Source organism: Rousettus aegyptiacus, unplaced genomic scaffold (genome assembly GCF_014176215.1).
Source record: "Rousettus aegyptiacus isolate mRouAeg1 unplaced genomic scaffold, mRouAeg1.p scaffold_m13_p_1, whole genome shotgun sequence".
Taxonomy (NCBI): Eukaryota; Metazoa; Chordata; class Mammalia; order Chiroptera; family Pteropodidae; genus Rousettus; species Rousettus aegyptiacus.
In genome coordinates, this window is record NW_023416284.1 from 79,662,095 (window position 1) to 79,682,907 (window position 20,813).

General features: G+C 37.3%; 1 protein-coding gene across 2 annotated transcripts in view; it reads left to right on the plus strand.

Annotated features, from left to right (window-relative positions):
• Positions 1-6,916: 6,916 nt before the first annotated feature.
• The window catches only part of BLOC1S5 (biogenesis of lysosomal organelles complex 1 subunit 5), a 46,733-nt gene continuing 32,836 nt past the window's right edge, over positions 6,917-20,813 (plus strand). The window contains exons 1-2 of one of the 2 annotated variants that reach the window (XM_036237264.1): positions 6,917-7,090; positions 13,567-13,649. In XM_036237264.1, the coding sequence (XP_036093157.1) occupies positions 6,976-7,090; positions 13,567-13,649 (198 nt within the window). In that variant the 5' untranslated portion in view covers positions 6,917-6,975. The remainder of the gene's footprint in view (positions 7,091-13,566; positions 13,650-20,813) is intronic. The other variant, XM_016138247.2, reaches the window with a different exon arrangement.

Below are 20,813 nucleotides of genomic sequence, written 5' to 3' on the forward strand. Positions count from 1 at the left end.
AGAATGAAGGGGAATTGTACAATTTCAGGTCAGAGGACATAATCTTCACCACATTAAGCCCTGGGGTTTATCTGACTGCCCTAACTAGATGGTTGGCTCTCTCTCCCTGTTCCACATGCAACTTTCAAAAATAGATACATTCCAAATAAGGATCCATGAATTTTCAGTACTTAAATACTGATTTCAAAACAAATAAAAGTAATAAAACTACAAGCAGTATCAGAAGGCTATTGGTCTTTTGGCACAGTTATACCCAAAGCATCCAAGGAGTCATGAAGTATTTTGTGGAATCCTGTGGCTGTAGATCTTTTTCAAGTAGCTGTTGTCACAGTAGGGTAGAAAAAGTGATGTCAAGAATGACATAATCGGCCATCCATGACCTGGCTTTCCAGTGAAAGTCTAGCACATCTCCATGCGGATCTAGCAAAAAAGATTATCGCATTGAGGTTCATAAGTGAGCATTCTCATTTGTACTCCCTGTTCAACACAGGTCCTCCGCTGGCTCCACTTAGTCACATCTTGAAGCCATAGTTAACCACAGTCAGTAATAGGCATGTTAGGTTTCCTGAAGCAGGAAGGTAGAAATGGAATGAATTGGAAGATCGCCCACTACCAGTGCATCATTTGAGGGCCCTGCTCTAAGTCCTTCCAGCATAGCTTCAAGATGTGTCGATAAAAATTTAAGCAGATATTTTTAGGAAAGAATACAACTATTATAATCAGATACATTTGTACATCACACCAAAAGATTAAATACACAACTAATTAGCTTATTGACAGGTAGTCATTTAGAATTGTAAGTTGTGTTAAAATTGTATAATTGACAAGTAGCTAAATTAGAATTATTGTGAAGAATAGCTTTTTTATTTATGTATTTTTTTTCTAACATTTGACTTCATTCCTTTAGAAAAAGTTAGATGTTACATGAACTTTAATATTAATCTAGCTTTGGCAGAGATGTGGTGATTTAATGGATTAGAACATTTAGCTTTTTACCCGAGAACATATTTCTTCTTTCTCTCTGTAATTAGATAATCTGCTCCTACCCATTACCAGGGTACTAAATTTCAAATTCTCTGTACACCTGAGCAGAATGCTACATATTTGGCCGTCTTAATTTTAGTCTTGATTTATTGAAGCTGAATTACATTCCTAACTCTTCCTGGAGCTCTGAGTGAATTTTATTGCAAAAGCAGTGGGCAGAGCTTTCAGATACACAAGGGGCTCTATATCCCACTGCTCCATGTCTTGTATGCTGGATTTATAACACTGATGTGAAGCCAAGCTTTAGGGTTGCATACAGGCATATCAGAGATGGAGAAAGGGAATTTGATTTTGCAGTAATGATTACTTGTTGCTGGAGCCCACATTCCTGCAGGCTCTGCCTTTATTCTCCATGCTGCTGGTGAATAAAACTAATTCCACTTGCTACCTAATCTAGCAAAACTCATCTTTCACTTATGAGAGACACCCAATAAAGGAAGTTAGGAGAATTTGAGATGTTGGCCATTTTTGCTATTATGTCTCAAGGATTTCTGCTTCTATTATTGCAATTTCTTTAGGAATATTTTAATCTTTTAAACTTTCGTTTCTTTGTGAGAAAAATGAAAGCCCTGCATCTTTTCCAGCCTGGTAAGTTGATTTGATGGCTCATTCAGTGCTGTCTCTTCCACTTCAAAGAGGCTGGCCCCTAGGGCTAGCCAATTGTATTATGGATCCTACAGATTTGGCTTGCTATTCCTGCTGGGTGTCATCTGTCCTCACAGTCTTGCAGTGGATAATTTTTGTCCTCCCTTACATCATCTGCTTGAGAAATTTTTGCCTGGCAGGCCTGTCTGTCCAAGTTAAGCTTAAAATACAGTAGCCGCACAGCTAATTTGACAAGGCATAACTATACACAATAAGGCCACAGGCTTGCTTTGACCAAGACCACAAACTTGCAGCCATTTGATTACAAATTCCAAAGTTTCTTTGGTGCAGTTCTTGAACTAGTCTCTGCATATAATACAAGTTATCCTTCTTCCACTGCCCCATTTTTCCTGACCTTCTGCAACACACACACACACACACACACCCTCCTTATCTTAAAGGGCGTTAGAGATTTTTAATCCTCTCGTTTGGCCTAACCAGCTTTGCTGTTCCTGACCATTTTCAATTCAGCATTTGACTTAAGCCCTGTGACTTGGATGAAAGAACTCTAGAGTTAACTATTACTGTCTGAAGTTTGAGGAATGGGTGACAGGACATTACAATAAAGCTATGCTTCTCAGACCTTAGCATGCATAGTAATCACCTGGGCTTCTCAAAACAGATTGCTGGGCAACCTGAAAACACAATTTGAATTTTTGATTCAAGAGGTCTGGTCTAGAGACCATACCATGAGAACCACTGTAGTACACCTGTCTGAAGCTTAGGTGACAGGCATAGCTGCATTCATCCAAAAACTCATGTTTTTGTCTTTTTTGCACAGCTGCGTCAAATTTTCCGAAGATATGACAGGTGTGGTAGAGCACTCTGCATTCTGATTGGTTGGGCCCTATCATAGGAGCACAGTTTCTCTACGTAGTAGCTCTCAAAGTAATGCATTACATGTTCTCAAAATGATGTAGCCACACCAGAAGCATCTCTAGGGGGAACAAGCAGAATTCACAGGAAGGTTAAGTACAGAGCTATAAAGTTGCTGCCGCCTAGAAGGTTGCTGATGCCAATACGCAGCCTGCCACTTCACAGCAAACTACCTCTCAGGCCTCCAGTGCCAGATTTCCAAAACTTCATGAGATTAATATAGAGTAATATTTATAATTTCATGGTTTTAAACTGATATTGAGTTCCTGAAAAATGATCTTGTATAGAGTGTTATGAAGGTGAGAAGAGCTAACCTTAAAACTATATAAGTACATAGTGTATGATTCCATTTATGTAATATTTTTGAAATGATAAAATTTTAGAAATGGAGGATACAATATAGGTTGCCAGGGATTAGACCAGGGGTAGAGAGGAAGGTAGGCGTGGTTACAAAAGGGCACCATGAGGGATCCTTATTATTTTGAAACTGTTCAATATCTTGACTGTGATGACGAACACACTATTCTACACATGTGAAGAAACTACAGAACTAAGTATACATACACAATAAATAGAAGTAAAACTGGGAAAATCTGAATAAGATTGGTGGATTATATCACTATCAATACCCTTATTGTGATACTGACATTTGCAAGATGTGATCATTGGAGGGAAACTAGGCAAAGCGTATGAGGAATCTTTCTGTATTATGTATTACAATTGTGTGAGGATTAATGTGTGTAGAGTACTTACAACGTTATCTGACATGTCATAAGTGTCATGTAGGTGTTTGTTCAATTGTAACACAAATCTGACACTGATTACCAGAGTTAGCTCAGCCCTCACAGGTGAATTAGCTCAGCCCTCGCAGGTGAAGGGCACTGTCCTCCACAAGATGGCCCTTACTTCAGACACCAGTCACAAGCTCCGGGTTTCCCAGGCCACCTGTGCTACTTACTAGCTGTCTACAAGTTTGGGGGATGCCTACTTTATTCACTCAGGTTCATTCACTAGATTGACTCATAGAACACAAGGAAGTGCTGTACTTATGATTACGGTTTTATAGTAAAGGATTCAAACCAGGATCAGACAAATGGATAGTTACGTAGGGCAATGTCTCTGTAGGGCTCAAACATGAAGCTTCTTTGCCCTCAGTACTCCTCAGTTTCTTGGCACATCAGTGTATGATTACTGGCCAGGAAGTTCACTGGAGCTTCAGCATTCAGGAGGTTTTTATTGGGGCTTCATTATGTAGATATGGATGATGGAATCATTGGACATATGATTAAACTCAGTCTTCAGCCCCCTTTCCTCCCCACCTGGGAAGTTCTAAGGATTTAGAGGTTATCTCCCGGGAACTGGGACAAAGATCAGCCAAATTCTTCATTATACAACATAAATAAAGTACTGAACTTGCTAAGAAGAAGGGACCAAAAAAAAAAAAAAAAAGCATTGCAGGAAGGAGATGTCTAAAAATAAAGAGGCAAAAATAAGTCTGGCACAGTCATGGCACAATAGAAATACCCTACAGCTGACGGTTTTGTGATATTGGACTGTATCAGCATCGAGGTTGAAAGACCAGGGCTTTGACAATGATTGTGCTATTTGATAACTATGGTGCCATCTTATGGAAATATAGGGATCATTATAAGCTACCTTAAATCCTCTGAGAGGTGGTCATAGTTTAAATACATATACACACAACAGTGAATTAGAAAACAAAAATTTATTATTTCTCACAATATTGTGGGTAGATTAAGCAATTTTCTGCTTACACAGCAATTCATGTGACTGCATTCAGCTGGCTGATGGCTAGGGTCAAAGTTCCAAGGCGGCTTCCCTCACATATGGGGGCCTTTGGTGCTAACAGATAGGATGCCTCTCACCCACACAGCATTTCTCTACATGCAATGTCTCATATTCCAGTACTTCTCTACATGATGGCCTCTCTACAACAGGATAGCCTGGACTTCTGACAAGAGAGCAAAAATAGAAACTTCCAGTTGTCTTAAGGCCCACAGCACTTTTTCTTTTCTACCATGTTCTATTGTTTAAAGCAAGTCACAAGGCCAGTAGAGATTTGAGGGGAAACAAACTCCATCTTTTGACGGAAGGAGCAGCATGTTGCACGTACAGGGAGTGGGGGAATCATTGCAGCCATCTGTGGAGACTCTACCCTAATCTTCCTCAGTTTACTCATCTGAAAATCAATATTTTATTTCCTACTTCAATTAGATTGAGATTTAGAGATATGATATGTGATATGATTTTATAAATTGTAAAGTGCTTAACATGTACAAGATATAGTGGGTAGTGATAAAGGCAGGTTGGAAGTTATTGTAACAATAACATTTATTGAACAATCATTATGTGCCAAGCACTGTATCAAGTGCTTTACAGGTACTATCTTCTTTAATCATCATAATAACCTTATGACATGGAAATTACATTGCCGTTTTACAGAAAAGGGACTGCAAGCAAGTAGCAAGGCCACAATTTGAACCTGATTCTGTTTGGTTCTAAAGTTTAACTACTGTACCCAGAGTTTTTATCATTTGTATCATAATTAGCAATTGGGTAAGAAGAGTTAGCAGCTACCCTAGCCTACTGAAACAGAATTTTTGTAGGTGGAACTCAGAATCTATATTTTTAACAGTCATATTAATGTAGGAGAAGCATTCAGTCTTGCTGTATAGAGTGAGCCTTCTCAGGATTTTCAGTGGTTTGAAGATACTAAGAAGAAAAGCTTAGAGGAAATTTAGGATTGCAGGTGAAGAAAACTTGAATGAGAAAAGGGCCTAGCAGTGGAGAGAATAACGAAAGGCTTTGAAAATAATTATGTTTTCTAGAAGCTGATGCTAAAGCTAGCGAAATACAAGTAAGAGTACGAAGGTTAGAAGACTGACCCAACAACTTGCAACTAACCAAGTTTGCATTTTGTTTCTTACTTAATTCATCATTTTTTGCCTCTTTGCTGTTGGGCTTGTTATTTCCTCTGCTAGAAAACCCCAAGTCCCATCTTCACCCGACTTGGCTAAGATCTCTTTGTTTCAGGTCTGAGGACAAATATGTGCCTCTTCTGAGAAGTCTTTCCCAGCCCTAACCCTAACACAGTCCCATGTGTGTGCTGCGTCTTCTTCCAGCCTATAATTTATAGGCCCTATCTTGTACATGTTGGTTTGTTCCTTCTTCAACACTAGACTGAGCCCCCGAGACTGAGAGGAAGAGAGGAAAGAGAACAGGGGTCGTTAAGAGATAAATCTTAGAAAGAACCCCTAGACGAACCTTGGAGGTAGAGGAGCCACTGTGCAGTGTTTGTCCTTTGAACAGGCATGAAGACTCTCTGAGAACACATGAACTTTATGGAGTTTACCTATTGGTAGCAGTTCGATATATGGCAGCTCCATAGTTGTCTCTTCATGACAAGAACAATTAAAAGTAGTCTAGCAAGCTGGTCTGTGGGTCTCAGGCCAGGCTGGTCCCAGTTCTGGCTGTGGTCCAGGTTCCCAGCTCATAGTAGGCCCCTGGATTTAGAATGTTACATTAGCATGGTAGGGTGCCTGAGCCTAACATATGTAAACATAATTCAGCTTATTGTATCACACATGTGTGGCAGAATGCTATTATTGTACTCTTATATATGTGGAGCCCATGTGGTCCCCTGGGGAGCGAAAGAGGAGAAGCAGCAGAAGCGTGCTCTGCGCAATAAAGTTGGTGCCTGCTTTTTCATTCTCATGTTGGCCCCTAGTGAATTCTCCACTGGGCTTCTCACTACTGAAACCTTCCCTTCTCGATCAGCTCAGCACTGACATGATCCTTTCAATAATTACATGCATTTATCTTAGCCCACATAAAAATTGTTTGAGATTTTGTAAATATAAAAGACAAGAACAGACCTTTTTTCTTCACGTGGGCACAATTGAGTCTGATACGCGATCTGGGCAAGCTATTTAACCTCTAACCCTGTTTCTTCATTTGTTAGAAAGAAATAATAAAACTTCCAGTTGCTATGGCCCAAATGTGGCAATGCATGTCAAAATACTTTATGAAGTACTGGCAGGTAATAACATAGATAATATAATTATGCTACTATTATTAACATTATTTGGAGACTGTATCCCTTTTCCCCCAGCCTCTCTAAACCACAATAAATTACAGCAAGTTTAAGGAGGAATAACAGAATTTAGCTTTAAGGCACCTTCCAGCGGCATATGCCCCAATCCAGCATGGCGGCATCGGCTTCAACGAGTTCACATCCCTTACTACACTACAGGGGCCTTACCGGAACCGCCTTCTGGATAGACTCAGCTTCTTCAACGCCCTTTGATGACACCAAACCCCGCGCCTGGAAAGAGGACAGAGCAAGTTCACGCAGGCGCACCGCAGCTGCGGGGGGCGGAGCTGGTCGGAATGAGTGGCGGAGGGTCAGAGACGGCTGTGGGGTGTGAGGCCACCCCGGGCGGCGGCGACAAAAAGAGGGACTCGCTAGGGACTGCGGGCTCGCCAGCTCACCTCATTATCAAGGGTACGGAGTTCTAGGGTTATCGCCCTTGTGGATCCCAGTGCAACTCCGCCTCCCCCAGGCGGCGCCCTCTAACCTGGGGGTCTGGGGCACCGGCTGTTCCCCGCGTCCCGTGGCCTCGCGTTTGTGGGGGTTGGGGAGTCGTGACCGGTACCCGTCTATTTCTCTGCACCAGGTACTCCCTAGTAATTACCAGCTAACTCAATTCCTCTTACTTCCTGAAACAAAACAAAACAAAACAAAAACCCGCAGACGTGAACTTTGGGCCCAAACTGGGGACCCATGGGCTCGGAGCCTCTGTGGACACGGCCTCACGGCCGACTCGTAATGCAAAGAGCACGGAGATTGAGAGTCGGGAAGGTCTGCACCACCAGGCATTTCACTTAGGAGTTGTGTGACTTTAGGTCGTTCGCTTTACCCACTGACCCTGTCTGCTCCCGGGTTATGAAAGGAGTGAATGAAATAACATGGAAGCGTGTTAACACTAAATGTACACTTTGTGCAGGTGTACATGTGTCCTGTCTGCTTTGAGCTGGGAGAAGGTTACGACCTAGTTACAACTGTAGTCTTACAGAAACTGGATTTAGTTTGATCCTCAAAGCTCACAACAACCCTGTTTCCTTCAGCAAGGTCTTTGCCAGTTAGTGCACTTTCTCATCGCTATCCTTTCTTAACTCCATCCTTACCCTGTCAGCCGCAACTCAGTGCAGTGTTGACGCCCTTGTAGGATTCCACAGTCCTTCAGCACCACCAAGGGAACTGTGTCCTTGGTTGCTGCTTATTTAATTTTAATAGTATCTGTCAGGAATGTAGGCAGACCCACACAGCTGGCCATCGCAATTTCTAGACTTGAGGTTGTCTCTCAGATCTAATTAGGACGTGGGAGTGGTGCATGGGATTTAGGGCTAAATTATAATTGTTTGTATGTGCATTCTTAGTAAACTACTTAAAATTTAAAAAATTATATGTGTAACAAAATTTTTTCTTAACCATTTTTAAATGTATAGTTAAGTGGCATTAGTACCCTCACATTGTTGTGCCACGGTCACTACCATCTCCATAACTTTTTCATCTTCTCAAACTGAAGTTCTGTACCCATTAAACACTAACTTCCCATTCTCTCCTCCCCTCAGCCTCTGGCAACCACCATTCATTCTGTCTCTGAATGGGACTACTCTAAGTACTTTACTTTTTATATAAGGTGTAATCATACTGGTTTATCTTTTTGTGATTGGCTTAATCCACTTAACATAATGCCCTCAAATTATCCATGTTGCAGCATGTGTCAGAATTTCTTTTTTAAAGCTAACTTTCTAGTGTATGTGTGTGTGTGTGTGTGTGTGTGTGACTACATTTTGTGTGTCCATTCATCTGTGGATGAACACTCATGTTGCTTCCACCTTTTGGTTATTGTGAATAATGTTGCAATTAATATGGTTATGCAAATAACTATTGATTACCTGCTTTCATTTTTTTTCTGAGTTTATACTCAGAACTGGAGTTGCTAGATCAAAGATAATTATATGTTTTAATTTTTTGCGTAATCACCATACTGTGTTCCATTGAGGCTGCACGATTTTACATTCTCACTATCAAGGCATAAGAGTTCCAGTTTCTCCATATCCTTACTTATACTCATTGTTTTCTATTTCTTTAGTAGTGGCCCTCCTAATGGGTATGAGGTAGTATCTTATAGTTTTGCATTGTAGTTCTCTAATGAATAGCGATGTTCGGCATCTATTTACTTGCTTATTGGCCATCTGTTTAGCTTCTTTGGAGAAATGTCTATTCAAGTCCATTTTTAAATCAGATAGTTTGTTTTTATCGTTGTTGAGTTGTAGGAGTTCTTTATATATTCTGGATGTTAACTCCTTTTCAGATATATGATCTGCATATATTTTCTCACATTCCATGGGTTGCCTTTTCACTGTCGATTGTCTCCTTTGATGTACAGTTTTTGACTTTGATGTAGTACTTAAAAAAAAAAAAGAATTCAAGGGAGGTTTTTCAAGTTAATCAAAAATTGAGTTGTAACTGAAAATATGTCTAGAACCTCCTTGGCTTTTTTAATGGACACATTGATTCTTTTCATGCTGAAAATCTATTTTTAGTTCCCTATTTGAAGACCATCAATTGTGAACAGATAGATATTTGTTAAATTTTATTGCCAGGGTCTAGTGAAAGGAAAACATAGATAAATGATTTCAGTACTACACCCTGAGTATCTGAGGGTTTCTGACCTATGGTGGGTGTTAGGAGGTGGGGACTGGGACACAGGAGGGGCTTCCTGGAGGTTGGAGTGTCTGACCTGAATCTTGAGGAATAAAGTATTAGCAGTTAAGAAAAGAGGGCAGGAATGGTTTGGACTTACTTTGGAACAGCATGGAGACCTGAAACAGCATGGCATGTTTGGGAAACTATACATATTGGTACAGTGTTACTCTGAGAAAGGCGGAATTTGGTGGAAACCAGGCCATAGAGGACTTCTTGCCTTTTTAAGGAGATTGGACTTTTTCTTCAATGGCAGGAAATTATCCAACAATTCTAAGTGTGAGAATCACATGGTAAAATTTGTATTTTAAGTAGAACACTCAAGCATATAGTAGTCCTCATCTTGCGGGTTGCATATTTGTGTATTTGCCTGCTTGCTAAGATAAATTTATAATTCAAAATCAACATTGGTGGTGCTTTCACAGTCATTTCCGCATATGCAGAGTGGAGAAAATTTTGAGTTGCCCTATGTGCACATTCATAGATGAGATTGAACAGGGCAACACTGGTTTTTTTTTTTTTTTGGCTCCCATACAAGTTTCCTTTTTGCTTTCTATTTAATGCCATGCTTTTCATACGTCTGTGCTTTTTATTGGTGATTTTACTGTTTAAAATGGTCCTCAGATGTAGTGCTGAAAAATCCATAAGCACAAGAAGGCCGCGATGTGCCTTATAGAGAAAATACCCGGGTCAGAGAAGTTACTTTTGGACATGAGTTATAATGCTGTTTGCTATGTTCGATGTTAATCAACAATCCAGAAAAAAGAAGGAAATTTACTAATCTGTGGGGCCACTCTGGAAAGTGCCAGGATAACATTAATAGTGTGATGAAGCAATGGAAAAACTCTTAAATTTGTGAGATAATGACTGATAGAGAAAGCATGGTAGATAGCACCATTGTGAAGCTGAAAGCCAAAGAAATCTATGGTCAGTTAACAAGGGTCAGGAAAATGTTAAACTTTTCTGGGCTAGTGCTGGCTGGCACAGTCAAAGGTGGTACAGTGTGAAAAATGTTAGACTTGCAGGTGAAGCAGGTTCTGCAGATCAGGAAGCTGTAGAAGAACTGCTAATTGTTACATGGGAAAAAGTATTATTGGAAGAGCAGATTTTCAATACTAGGACTCATATGCTTTACCAGGATCTTAATAAACAAACCTATTTGAAACAAATAGTGTTTTGGTTGACCAAAACGTGACCAGAGGCTTGCAGGAACCTCACCCTGTATTTCCTTTAGGAACAGTAGTTAGTATTCAGTAGTTTTGTATTTGAGGCAACTTCATAAACATTACCACTGCAGATCATGAGAATCGACTCTGGAGTGGGTCATAGAGAGCTGTGACTAACTGTTGATGTAGTCCAAGTGAGACGTGCAGGAATAGAAAGAGGGGGTGAATTTGAGAAGTAGTGAGAAAGAATAACATCTATATGGTAATGCAGTGGGCATTATCAGGAAAAAATTGCTATGCACTAAATTATTCCTTGAGAGGTGCATAAATTCACATATTACATTAAAGGCCTCCAAATTCAGGGTCAGAGGAAAAACTGCTTTCATTAGATAATGAAAGATCTGCAATTTACTGTGTTCCTCCTTGTTCTGTAGTCACATAGCATATCCATCTTCCATTAAAGTACTTATCTCTATCTTTTATGTGATGGTATATTTGTATAACTCTCACATACGTTAGAGTATGAACTTTTGGAAAACAAAAGATTATACCTTTCGTATATCAAACAACAAAAGAATCATTTGCATGTTGCAAAGCTAGGGCTGGACTTAAGTGAAAATCTGTAGCTTATATTTACATTATTTGTAGAGAATATATTTGTACTCTTTGGGACTCCTACAAACTCTGAATTATTATAATGTGCTTGTTTTGTTGTTATAATGTTATAACAAAACTAGTTAGTGGCTTAATTTCTGTGGTTATGTGTATTTCAAAATTTGTTTTTCTCCCCAAATCTTTACTATCTTAAATTCTGGAGCACAGGTGAGGTTGTAAAAGTGATCATTATTCATTTCTAAACAGAATCGAATGATCTCTTCAAAGGCTAAGTAAATTCTCATTCTATAAGGCCACATAAACAGATCTCAGATCAACAAAACTCAGTGGCTTCTTAGTCATGTAGAAAAATATATGTTAACTTGTATAGCCACTGTGGATATTATAAATAATTTGGTCACTGGAGGAGAGAGAGAATTTCAGGACAATATAGTAAGTAATATAATGTAGGTATATGGCCTGGGTGTTGGGGAGCAAAAAATAGGGATAAAATGAATGAATATTTTGAGGAAATGTGATGTCTGAACAGTTTTGAAGGAAGAGCTGGGATTAAGGAGTTGAGGAAAGGTCTAGGTGGTGACAATAGTGCGAACTGTGGCAAGGATGCATGAGACAGCATGGTGTGTTTGGAAAACTGCGAGTAGTTCAGAATTGCTGACATGGAGAGATGAAGCTGGAGCCAGACCGGGGAGGACCTTATGTGGCTTCTAAAGAGGCTTAGACTTTAGCCTCTTACCAGTTGGTTTCAAAGATGCTGGTGTTCAATGAGGTATGAATAGATATTCTTTGCAAATAGATTCTCTTGTCAAATAAGGTCTCTAAATTTCTGCATAGTATATAGCTCTCACTTCAGCATTCATAAATTGTGTCCGCGTATTCTAGGGTCCAAGAAAATCAGAGGAGAAAGAATCTAACTTGATTTTATCTAATGTTTCCCAAATTTAACTAAGCATAGACTTTTTGAAGAACGAATTCCTATTATCTTCTTAGAGAACTGTTCTGGGTAATGAACCATTGAAATATTTAAGCAAAAGTAGTATTTCTGTTTATATTTTTTACTTAGCATACTTCCCAAGATGTATCCTAATAAAACTCCTTAAAATAGAGAATTGAAATTTGCCCCATCGCATGTTTGCAAAAATAAGAAATTTGAAGAACAGACTATACCAAAGAGTGAACAGTACATGTTCTTATTTGGAGATTTAATTTCTCTAGGAATTTTGAAGTTTATCTCTTAACCTATTTCTCATTTAGAAAAAAAAAAAAAGGTGTAGCTCACTGCCAGTGTTAATTTAATTTTACATAAAGATATTCTTTGAGGCTGAAGCAAATCTGACTGGTTTTCAATGTGAAAATAAAATATAAAAACTGTTCTTGGAATTAGTTCTAAACAGAACTTGTCTTTCATCCAAATGTAACAGAAATGTATACATAAATTAGATTCATCAGATGAATCTTTGGCTAACAACTGTTTGAGAACGATGTTAGCATCATGTGTAGGAATGCTACATTTTCTAGGGTTTGACATTTTCAGCAATCGAGAATTAGTGTATTTTGTAAATGGAAATACCATACTGAAAACAGAGTGTTATAAATAAAATGATGTCACTTGTTTCCAAAGACTATGGATATATTAGAGCAATGTGAAAATGATGATAAAAGCAAGATATTCCGTGGTAGACTTTGGGGGTAGAATGACTCACTGAAAACAGTTAAAATCCAGAACTTTTTTCTTTAATTATGACTCTTTTAGACCTATCGAAAAGTATAGCAACTTATAATGAACACTCTCCACCCATCTTAATAAATACACATTAAAAGATCGCTGTGTATCTTGCTCAGTTGCATTGCTCTCCCTCCTCTAAAGGTAACCACTGTCTTGAATTTGGTGTTTATTATTCATATGCATTTCTTTATAGTTTTATTGTTTCTGTATGTATCTCAAAGGGTGTCATTTTGCATATCTTAAAGTTTATGTTAAATAGCTTTATTTTTCTGAAACTTTTTGTTCAACATTATGCTTGTGAGATTTATCCATGTAAATAAATGTAGCTCTACTGTATTCATTTTACTTGCTGATTTATACTATTCCATTGTATGAGTATGTTTAGGTTCTTCTCTTTTTCCTTTTCCATTATATCCATGCTATAGTAAACATTTATCTCTTTCATTTGTGGGAAGTTTTTCTAGAGCACATAGATAGGCATGAAGTTGCTAAGTATACATGTCTTCAGCTTTATTAGATAATACCAAATTGCTCTCAAAGGTACTTATATAAATTTACTGGCAGTAGATGAGATTTCCTCTTAATTCATAGTCTAAACTAGATTTTAATCTTCATATTCATGGAAAATGGGAAAAGTAAAACAAGCTAGAGATTATGCCATTTAGCGTGGCTTAACCTTGAATTTCATTTTGTCTTTACAGATCTTGGAGAAATTCATTCAAGGCTTTTAGATCACAGACCAGTCATTCAAGGTGAAACTCGTTATTTTGTGAAAGAATTTGAAGTGAGTATTTAAAATGTATTTTATAAAAATACTGCTCTTTTATTGTGTTAATATACAGAAGGGAAATCCTCTAGTTTTAAACTTTCTGATTTCTATTCATGTGTGCATAAAATTGATTAATTAAAACTGATTAAGAGTCATTACCATTAATGGAATGAGCACAAGACTAGGAAACAGGTGGCTTGCTCAAGTTCTGTTGTCTATTCTGAGGTATTTAATGTTTATCAATCTTTTTTGTTTGTTTGTTTGTTTTCATCTACACAGTGAGATATAGTGAAAAAAAATATTTTAAAGACTGATGAGTCTAGGTTTTCCAGACCCATTTTCTATATATATATTTTTTCTCAGTTGGGCTATTAGCGCCCCACCCAATGCACTCAAGTTAAAACCTGAAAATCATCCTTGGCTATTCTCTACCTTTTAGGACCCATATTTAGTGTCCAAGTTTTCTAGATATTACCTCATAAATCTCTATCCCTTCTGATTTGTGTGCCTGCTTTTTCAACCCAATCAAATCTAATCTTTACCTAGCTGCCAGAGTGCTCTGACATTATTTCACTACAGGATAGCATCTAAGCATCCTTCTATGACCCGGCCCCTACTTTTCTAGCTTCACCATCTGCCATCCCACTGTGCATGCTGTGTTCCAGCAATTCTGATACCAACCTGCTATCCTGTTTCATGTTACTGTTGTTGATACATATATAACTGGTTCACTGTGCATTAAACAGTAACATCCCAAGCTATTGTTGGATAGGTAGTAAATGGTGTTACATAATTTTGTGCTTCTGTGTAAGCTGGGTTCTATTTTCAAATGAGACTCCAACCAAATAGGAAGTGTAAACCTGCCAAAAGGAGAAAACCTTCTTATAAACTGTTTAAAACTACAGTGCCCATGGTATAGGGTACTAAAGATTGAGGGACAGAGCTGCAGCATTAGATACTATTTCTGAGTTCGGCAGACTGTTACTCAAATCTGCATAATACCTACTGCTCAGGGTTATTGTGAAGATTAAAGATGGGTGTTTGTGCGTGCACACATGTGTATCTTAGAATATTATTTGGGACCTAGGAATAGTTGTTAGTTATCTTCATCACTATTATTGTAGAATAATAATAATGTGGTACACTCTAAATTATCCAGAGACTATTCCCTTATGCTATATAAAGATTATTACCAATTTCTTAGTGAGACTAAAGTAGGATAAAGCAGTGAGAATAAAGTCGGGCTGTGTTCTCTGCTCAGGGTCTCCCAAAGCTAAAATCAAGGTGGGGCTCTGAGTTCTCTTTCTAATTCATGTGATTATGGCAGGTTCAGTTCTTTGCTATGTCGAAGGAAGTTCCCATTTCCTTGCTTGCTGTCAGCCTGGGGCCCCTCTAATCTCCTAAAGGCCACATTCCTTGCCACATAACCTGTTCCATCTTCAAAGCCATTAATGGTGTCTCTGTCACATGGAATCCTCTCATGCTTGCCAAGAAGAATCCAGTTCCTCTTAGGACTTACCTGATTTTGTGAGGCCCACTGAGGATAATCTCCCCTTCTTAAAGTCAACTGATTTGGAACCTTAAATATATCTGCAGAATATCTTCACAGCAACAACTAGATTAGGGTTTGCTTGAATAACAGAGAAAGTGTGCATACTCTAGGGTTGGGGATCTTGGGAGCCATCTTAGAATTCTTCCTTACTTGATAGTTTTCTTGTTATTGACTTGTTTATTATATGTCTTCCTTCATTAGAATATAGGCACAATGAGAATAGGGACTTATCTTTCTTATTTTCTGTTTTATTCAAAATGCCTAAAACGATGTCCGATGCACTGTAGGTGCTTACTGTGATTCAGAAGAACAAGTAGCAGAACCTAGACTAAAACTTGGGTTTTCTGATGTTCAGATGTCATAAGTCGTCATTTTCATAAGTCATTTTTTTTTTTTTTTTTGCTAGTCTGGTTAATTTGAAAACTGAATAGTTTCTATTAAAGATTTTGTAAATATACCTTTAAATATCTACTTTATATTAAAATGAGCATAGAATTTTGGAATTAAGGTGGATTCTCTAATCCAACTCCTTCACTTCATAGAAACTGAGCCCAGAGATGGAAAGTAATGTGTGAAAAGTCATACAGCTAATTAGTGGCTGAATTTTCCCCAGAACACAAGTGTCATTATACTTATTTCAGTGTTTTTTAAATAATACAGATGGTTTCTGTGAAAGGGCTATACAAGTGAAACTGAGTCTTTAATGGAAGATGAAAGAAGTGTTACATATATGCTGTTGAGTATGTCATATTCAAGAACTCACTTCTTGTTGAAGCCAATACTCCTTTTAACTGGGATGGAAGATAGTTGCCAAGAGCACGTGTCTGAGAGGACAGGAATGACAGTCTGCCCCCCATATCTGCAGATTCTACATCTGCAGATTGTACATATTCAAGGGAAAAATGTTAACATTGCTGACATGTATTATGTAGTTAGGCTTATAATAGTTGTGTCTGTACTGAACACGTACAGACTTTTTTTTCTTGTCATTATTCTCTAAATAATACAGTATAACAACTATTTATAAAGCATTTACATTGTGTTAAGGTAATCTAGAGATTACCTTAAAATATAAAATATATAGGAGGATGTACTTTGTTTATATGCAAATACTATGCCATTTTATGTAAGGGACTTGAGCATCCTTGGATTTTGGTATCTGCAGGAGAGTCCCTGAACCAGTCTTCTGTGTGTACAATTGTATCTATATTCTGTATTGTTAAGCCCTCTGAGATCCTTTTGGAGAGGAGGCTGTGTTGAAGAGTATAAAGAACATGGGCCTTGGAGCTTGACGTATCTGACTTCAAATCCTGGCATTCCTCTTGCTGGTTATGATTACTTGCTTTACTGAGTTTTAGTTTTCTTATTTTAAAAATAGGAACAATAGTATATATCGCAGAGATTTTGTGAAAATTAAATGATATTTTAAAAATCCCTGGTTTATAGATAGTAGACATATATTGGTAACTGTTAATATTAAGAGACAAATGGTCACAAGTACAATCAAATAAAAATGTAATAATTCGTAATTTGCAATATTTTTATGAATTTTAGTTCAATTTTTTTATTATCTAAGGGAAATAGGAATTTGCTAAGCAAATAGTGTAAGCATTATCTGAGGAATATATTTCCTAAAGAATAAGACTTCACACTGGGTATGATAATATAAGCTTATTTAAATGTCTTAAGCCCTTATTTTGTGTGAGAAATGTCAGGAAGCAGTGCTATATTTGTGAATAAGACAGACATAGACCCATCCTTCATGAAGCAAGGCATTCTTATATTGTCATGGAAGAATGGTCTCTGAAGGACTCAAAAATACTTTGTCAGCTAAGTTTGAGCCATTATTTTCAACTAAATGTAATATAACTCCTATTCTCAACATATACCTTATCCAGTCTTTTCACATAATAACCTCCCCAGTTGGTCTTTCTGAGGGTTAAGTGTAGCATGGAAGCTTTCCTACATATACTTTTCAGTATGTTATATTCTAACATTTCCCCTCAGATTGGAAGAGAAAAACTGAAAGCATTTTAAAAACTTTAGAGTTAAAAGGATATCTATATTATTTACAATTCTTTTCTATCTTGGTCCAAACAATAATAACCTCTAATTATTACTACAAGTGGTCTTCACCCAGAATTGCATTGTTGGACAGAGAGGAATAGTGAAGCAGAGGTATCAGTTCTTCTTTGTCATTTTGTCTTCTCTATAGCATTTAAACGTAGTTCGCTTTATGAAAAACTGGCTATGACGGACAGAGGGGAGGGTGGTCGGGGGACTGGGAGAATGGAGTGAAGGGTTAAAGAAGTACAAATTAGTTGTTGATAGTTGGTCACGGGGCTGGGGAGCACGGCAGAGAGGATGCAGCTACCATTAATATGATAGCTAAGTGGAGGGCCAAGGGAGGTAGGGAGCAAGTGGGGGATCATTTTATAAACTATAGATATATATGTCTAACCAATGTAATGTATACTTGAAACTAATTTAAATAAATAAATATAAAGGATCAGGGCATTTAGACACCAGAATAAGGAGAGTCTGGAAAAGCATTCCAGGCAGAAGGCATAGCATGTGGGGAGTGGAGACAGGAATGGACTGGGAGGGATTTGTTAAATAAAATAATTAATTTAAAAAAATAAAGAAAATAAAAACTGGCTAATATTTAAAACTAAAGTTGTTTATAGCTTATATATTTTAAAAAGTTAACACACGTAGCAAGTCATCTTTTTAACATTTTATTTCTAAAAGAAGGGATTAAGTACCACATGGTGGCAGCGTTACTTAAATTATTGAAATTCTGTTATAATATTTTAAGCTCTCTTTCTGTGTTTGCAAGTATTTCTGAACAGTTGACTGTTTTCCTTCCAACTATATACAAATCTTTTATTTCCTTGATTTCAGTGAATGTTATAAACAGAGATTCCAGTAGGGCCCTTTCCTTGAGTATCAGTCTAGTGGTGTCACTGGGTGGAGGCATTGTCTTCTGCACCAGTGACTTTCTGGCCATAGAGAAGATGTCATGGCCTCTCTCAGTGGAACAGAGGAGAGACAGATGTTAGTCAGCATTTATAAAGTGATTGCTATGGAGCATATGGTCCTGTACAAGCTCCTTATTTCATTTTTGGCAAACTTCATTCTTTGATTGCCTTATTTGGTAGTTATTGAGTACCAGGTATATGTGTAAGGAATGTGTTTAGTTACTAGTAACGTAACTGAAAAATAGTTGCCTTAATAAGTTCTTATTTTTCTCTCACAATACCCAAAGCCCAGGACTGATATGCTGCTCTACTTTTTGCCTGAATCAGCTTTTTCCCTGAATTTTCCTTGTACCTCTCTGAGGTGTTGCTCTTATCCTTATGCTTACAGGGTAGCTTTGAGAGCTCCAACCATGACATCTGCATTTCATGTAGCAAAAAGGAGGGCAGGTGGGAAACAGCTAGCAGTCTCTGTTGTAGGCACATTTATCACTCCAAATAATATTTGGGTGTTGCTAGGAAGACAGAAGAGGAGAATGGATCCCGAGCTCTCTGTCATAACTAGATATGTAAAAATAAATAAGAAACAGTCTCTACCTCTAGGATATTTACAGTCTAGGGAGAAGAAAGACATATAAACAAAGAATTTTAATGGTGGAATTATTATGATAAAATAAGCACAAAGTACTTGAGATGTCAGAGAAGGAAACAACTCCAGAAACGACTCTCAACAGAGCTGAGAGGAAGAGTTTCATAAAGGGGGTGATGTTTGAGCTTAAAAAGAAAAAGTAGATTTTAGGCAAATAGGAAAAAAATGGATGATTAAAATTAAAGGCAAAAAAAGTTTTTAAGTAAGTACAGTAATTATAGGAGTTGGTAGGCATCGTGTTGGTGAATTTAAATGTGAATTGAATTGATCAAGAGAAAATCCCTTATAAGGTAGGACAAACTGGAGTTTTACTTAACATCCTGATCTCTCATTTTTAGTTAGATTAGTAAAGTAACTGTCAGACCATTAAATATCAGGAAAAGTCTGTCTCATATACCATGTAATAAAATATATGTATACACAGTATACCTCCAGGTATATGGAGCACTGATAACCTGTTAGGGTCATGCAAGAACTCTAGGAATATTGTTCACATGAGGCTTTCCTGAGGAATCTATCATATAATCAACAGAATGAGTTTCAGACAACCAAAATAATTAGAGAGACTTTTACCTGACAGTTGGTAATCATTAAATATATATTTACATATAAACTATGACTAAACTATGGTTATAGGGGCAACAGTATAACATCATAGCTCTGTGTTCTAACAGTATGGAGACAGTGTATCAAAAAATGGAAGACAAGAGGAGGGTCGATGAAGAGTAGAATATCTTCACTTGTTACCTTATAAAGAATATCTTCACTTGTTGCCTTATAAATATTAACCGGGAGTAAAAGGATACTATTTGAAGTTGGGTCCTGAGGGAGAGGGCAAGAACTAAAGAAGAAAAGAACATATGTATACTTATGCATATGTATGCACGCATTTATGCATTGTGTCTACATATATATATATATATATATATATGTGGATGTATATGGATATATTTGGATGTATTTCCTTATACTTAAAACAATAATGGAATAAAAAAAATTAATTACCTGAGGAGAGAGTGATAGAATAGTATATAAAGGATAGGGATAGAAACTAGACTTTTTTGAATATCTATTTTTTAGAAATACTGTTTAGAAATACATATAATTATTTTACATAATTAAGAGAAAATTAAATTTAAGGAGCAATCCCCCAAATCAAGTAAAATGTAAAAAAAGCAAACCTATGTTTCTAGATGTTGGCATTGCCACTCTGAGACATTTCAAGTACCTTTCAAACACAGTAATTTGACCACATGTGCCTAGTAGAATATCCCTTCAAAACAACGACAAAAAACCTTAAACTGTTTTCAGTAATCATTTTGTGATGCTAGTATTGGTATTGTTATTTGACTAAATTGATGATAAAGCAAATGAGTAAGTATGTTTATGACTCAAGAACTGGAAAGAGAGAAGACAGAGGAGGATAATTAAAAACTCTGTAGTCCTGAATTTAAGTTTGACTATGAATATGAACTTATAATGTATCTTTTCTTTTTAATAAAAATATCTGTTTCCTAGCCTGTCCACAGAAAGGCCTAGAAATAATGACCAAACCAGTAGCAGTCAGCACCCTTACTGCTCAGTCTGTAAATACCATTTTTAAATGCTAGTGGTATTTAGAGACCTACTGATTCCAAGTCTGGGCCAGGAAATGTAGAAGATGACCCTGGATCATCAGTTCATACCAGAAAGCAAAGAAGCTACTACAGAACACTAGAGTTTTGCATAAAGCATTCCTGAGCCAACTTGAATAGGTTGGACAAAGACAAGACAATTTAAGCACCAATAAAGAGAAATACTGTAATGGATGAAAAACTTTAAATATTTTTAAATCTATGAGTCACAGTAACATGTAAAAACAAAAATCTTTAGAGAATAGTAGGGAACCAAATCATTGTTTTTAAAGCTGGTAAATAAAGGGAAATGACCAAGTGTTTCATTTTGCCTTTTATATGTGAACAATTCTCAGAGTAACCAAATAGTTGATGAGAAGAAATTTT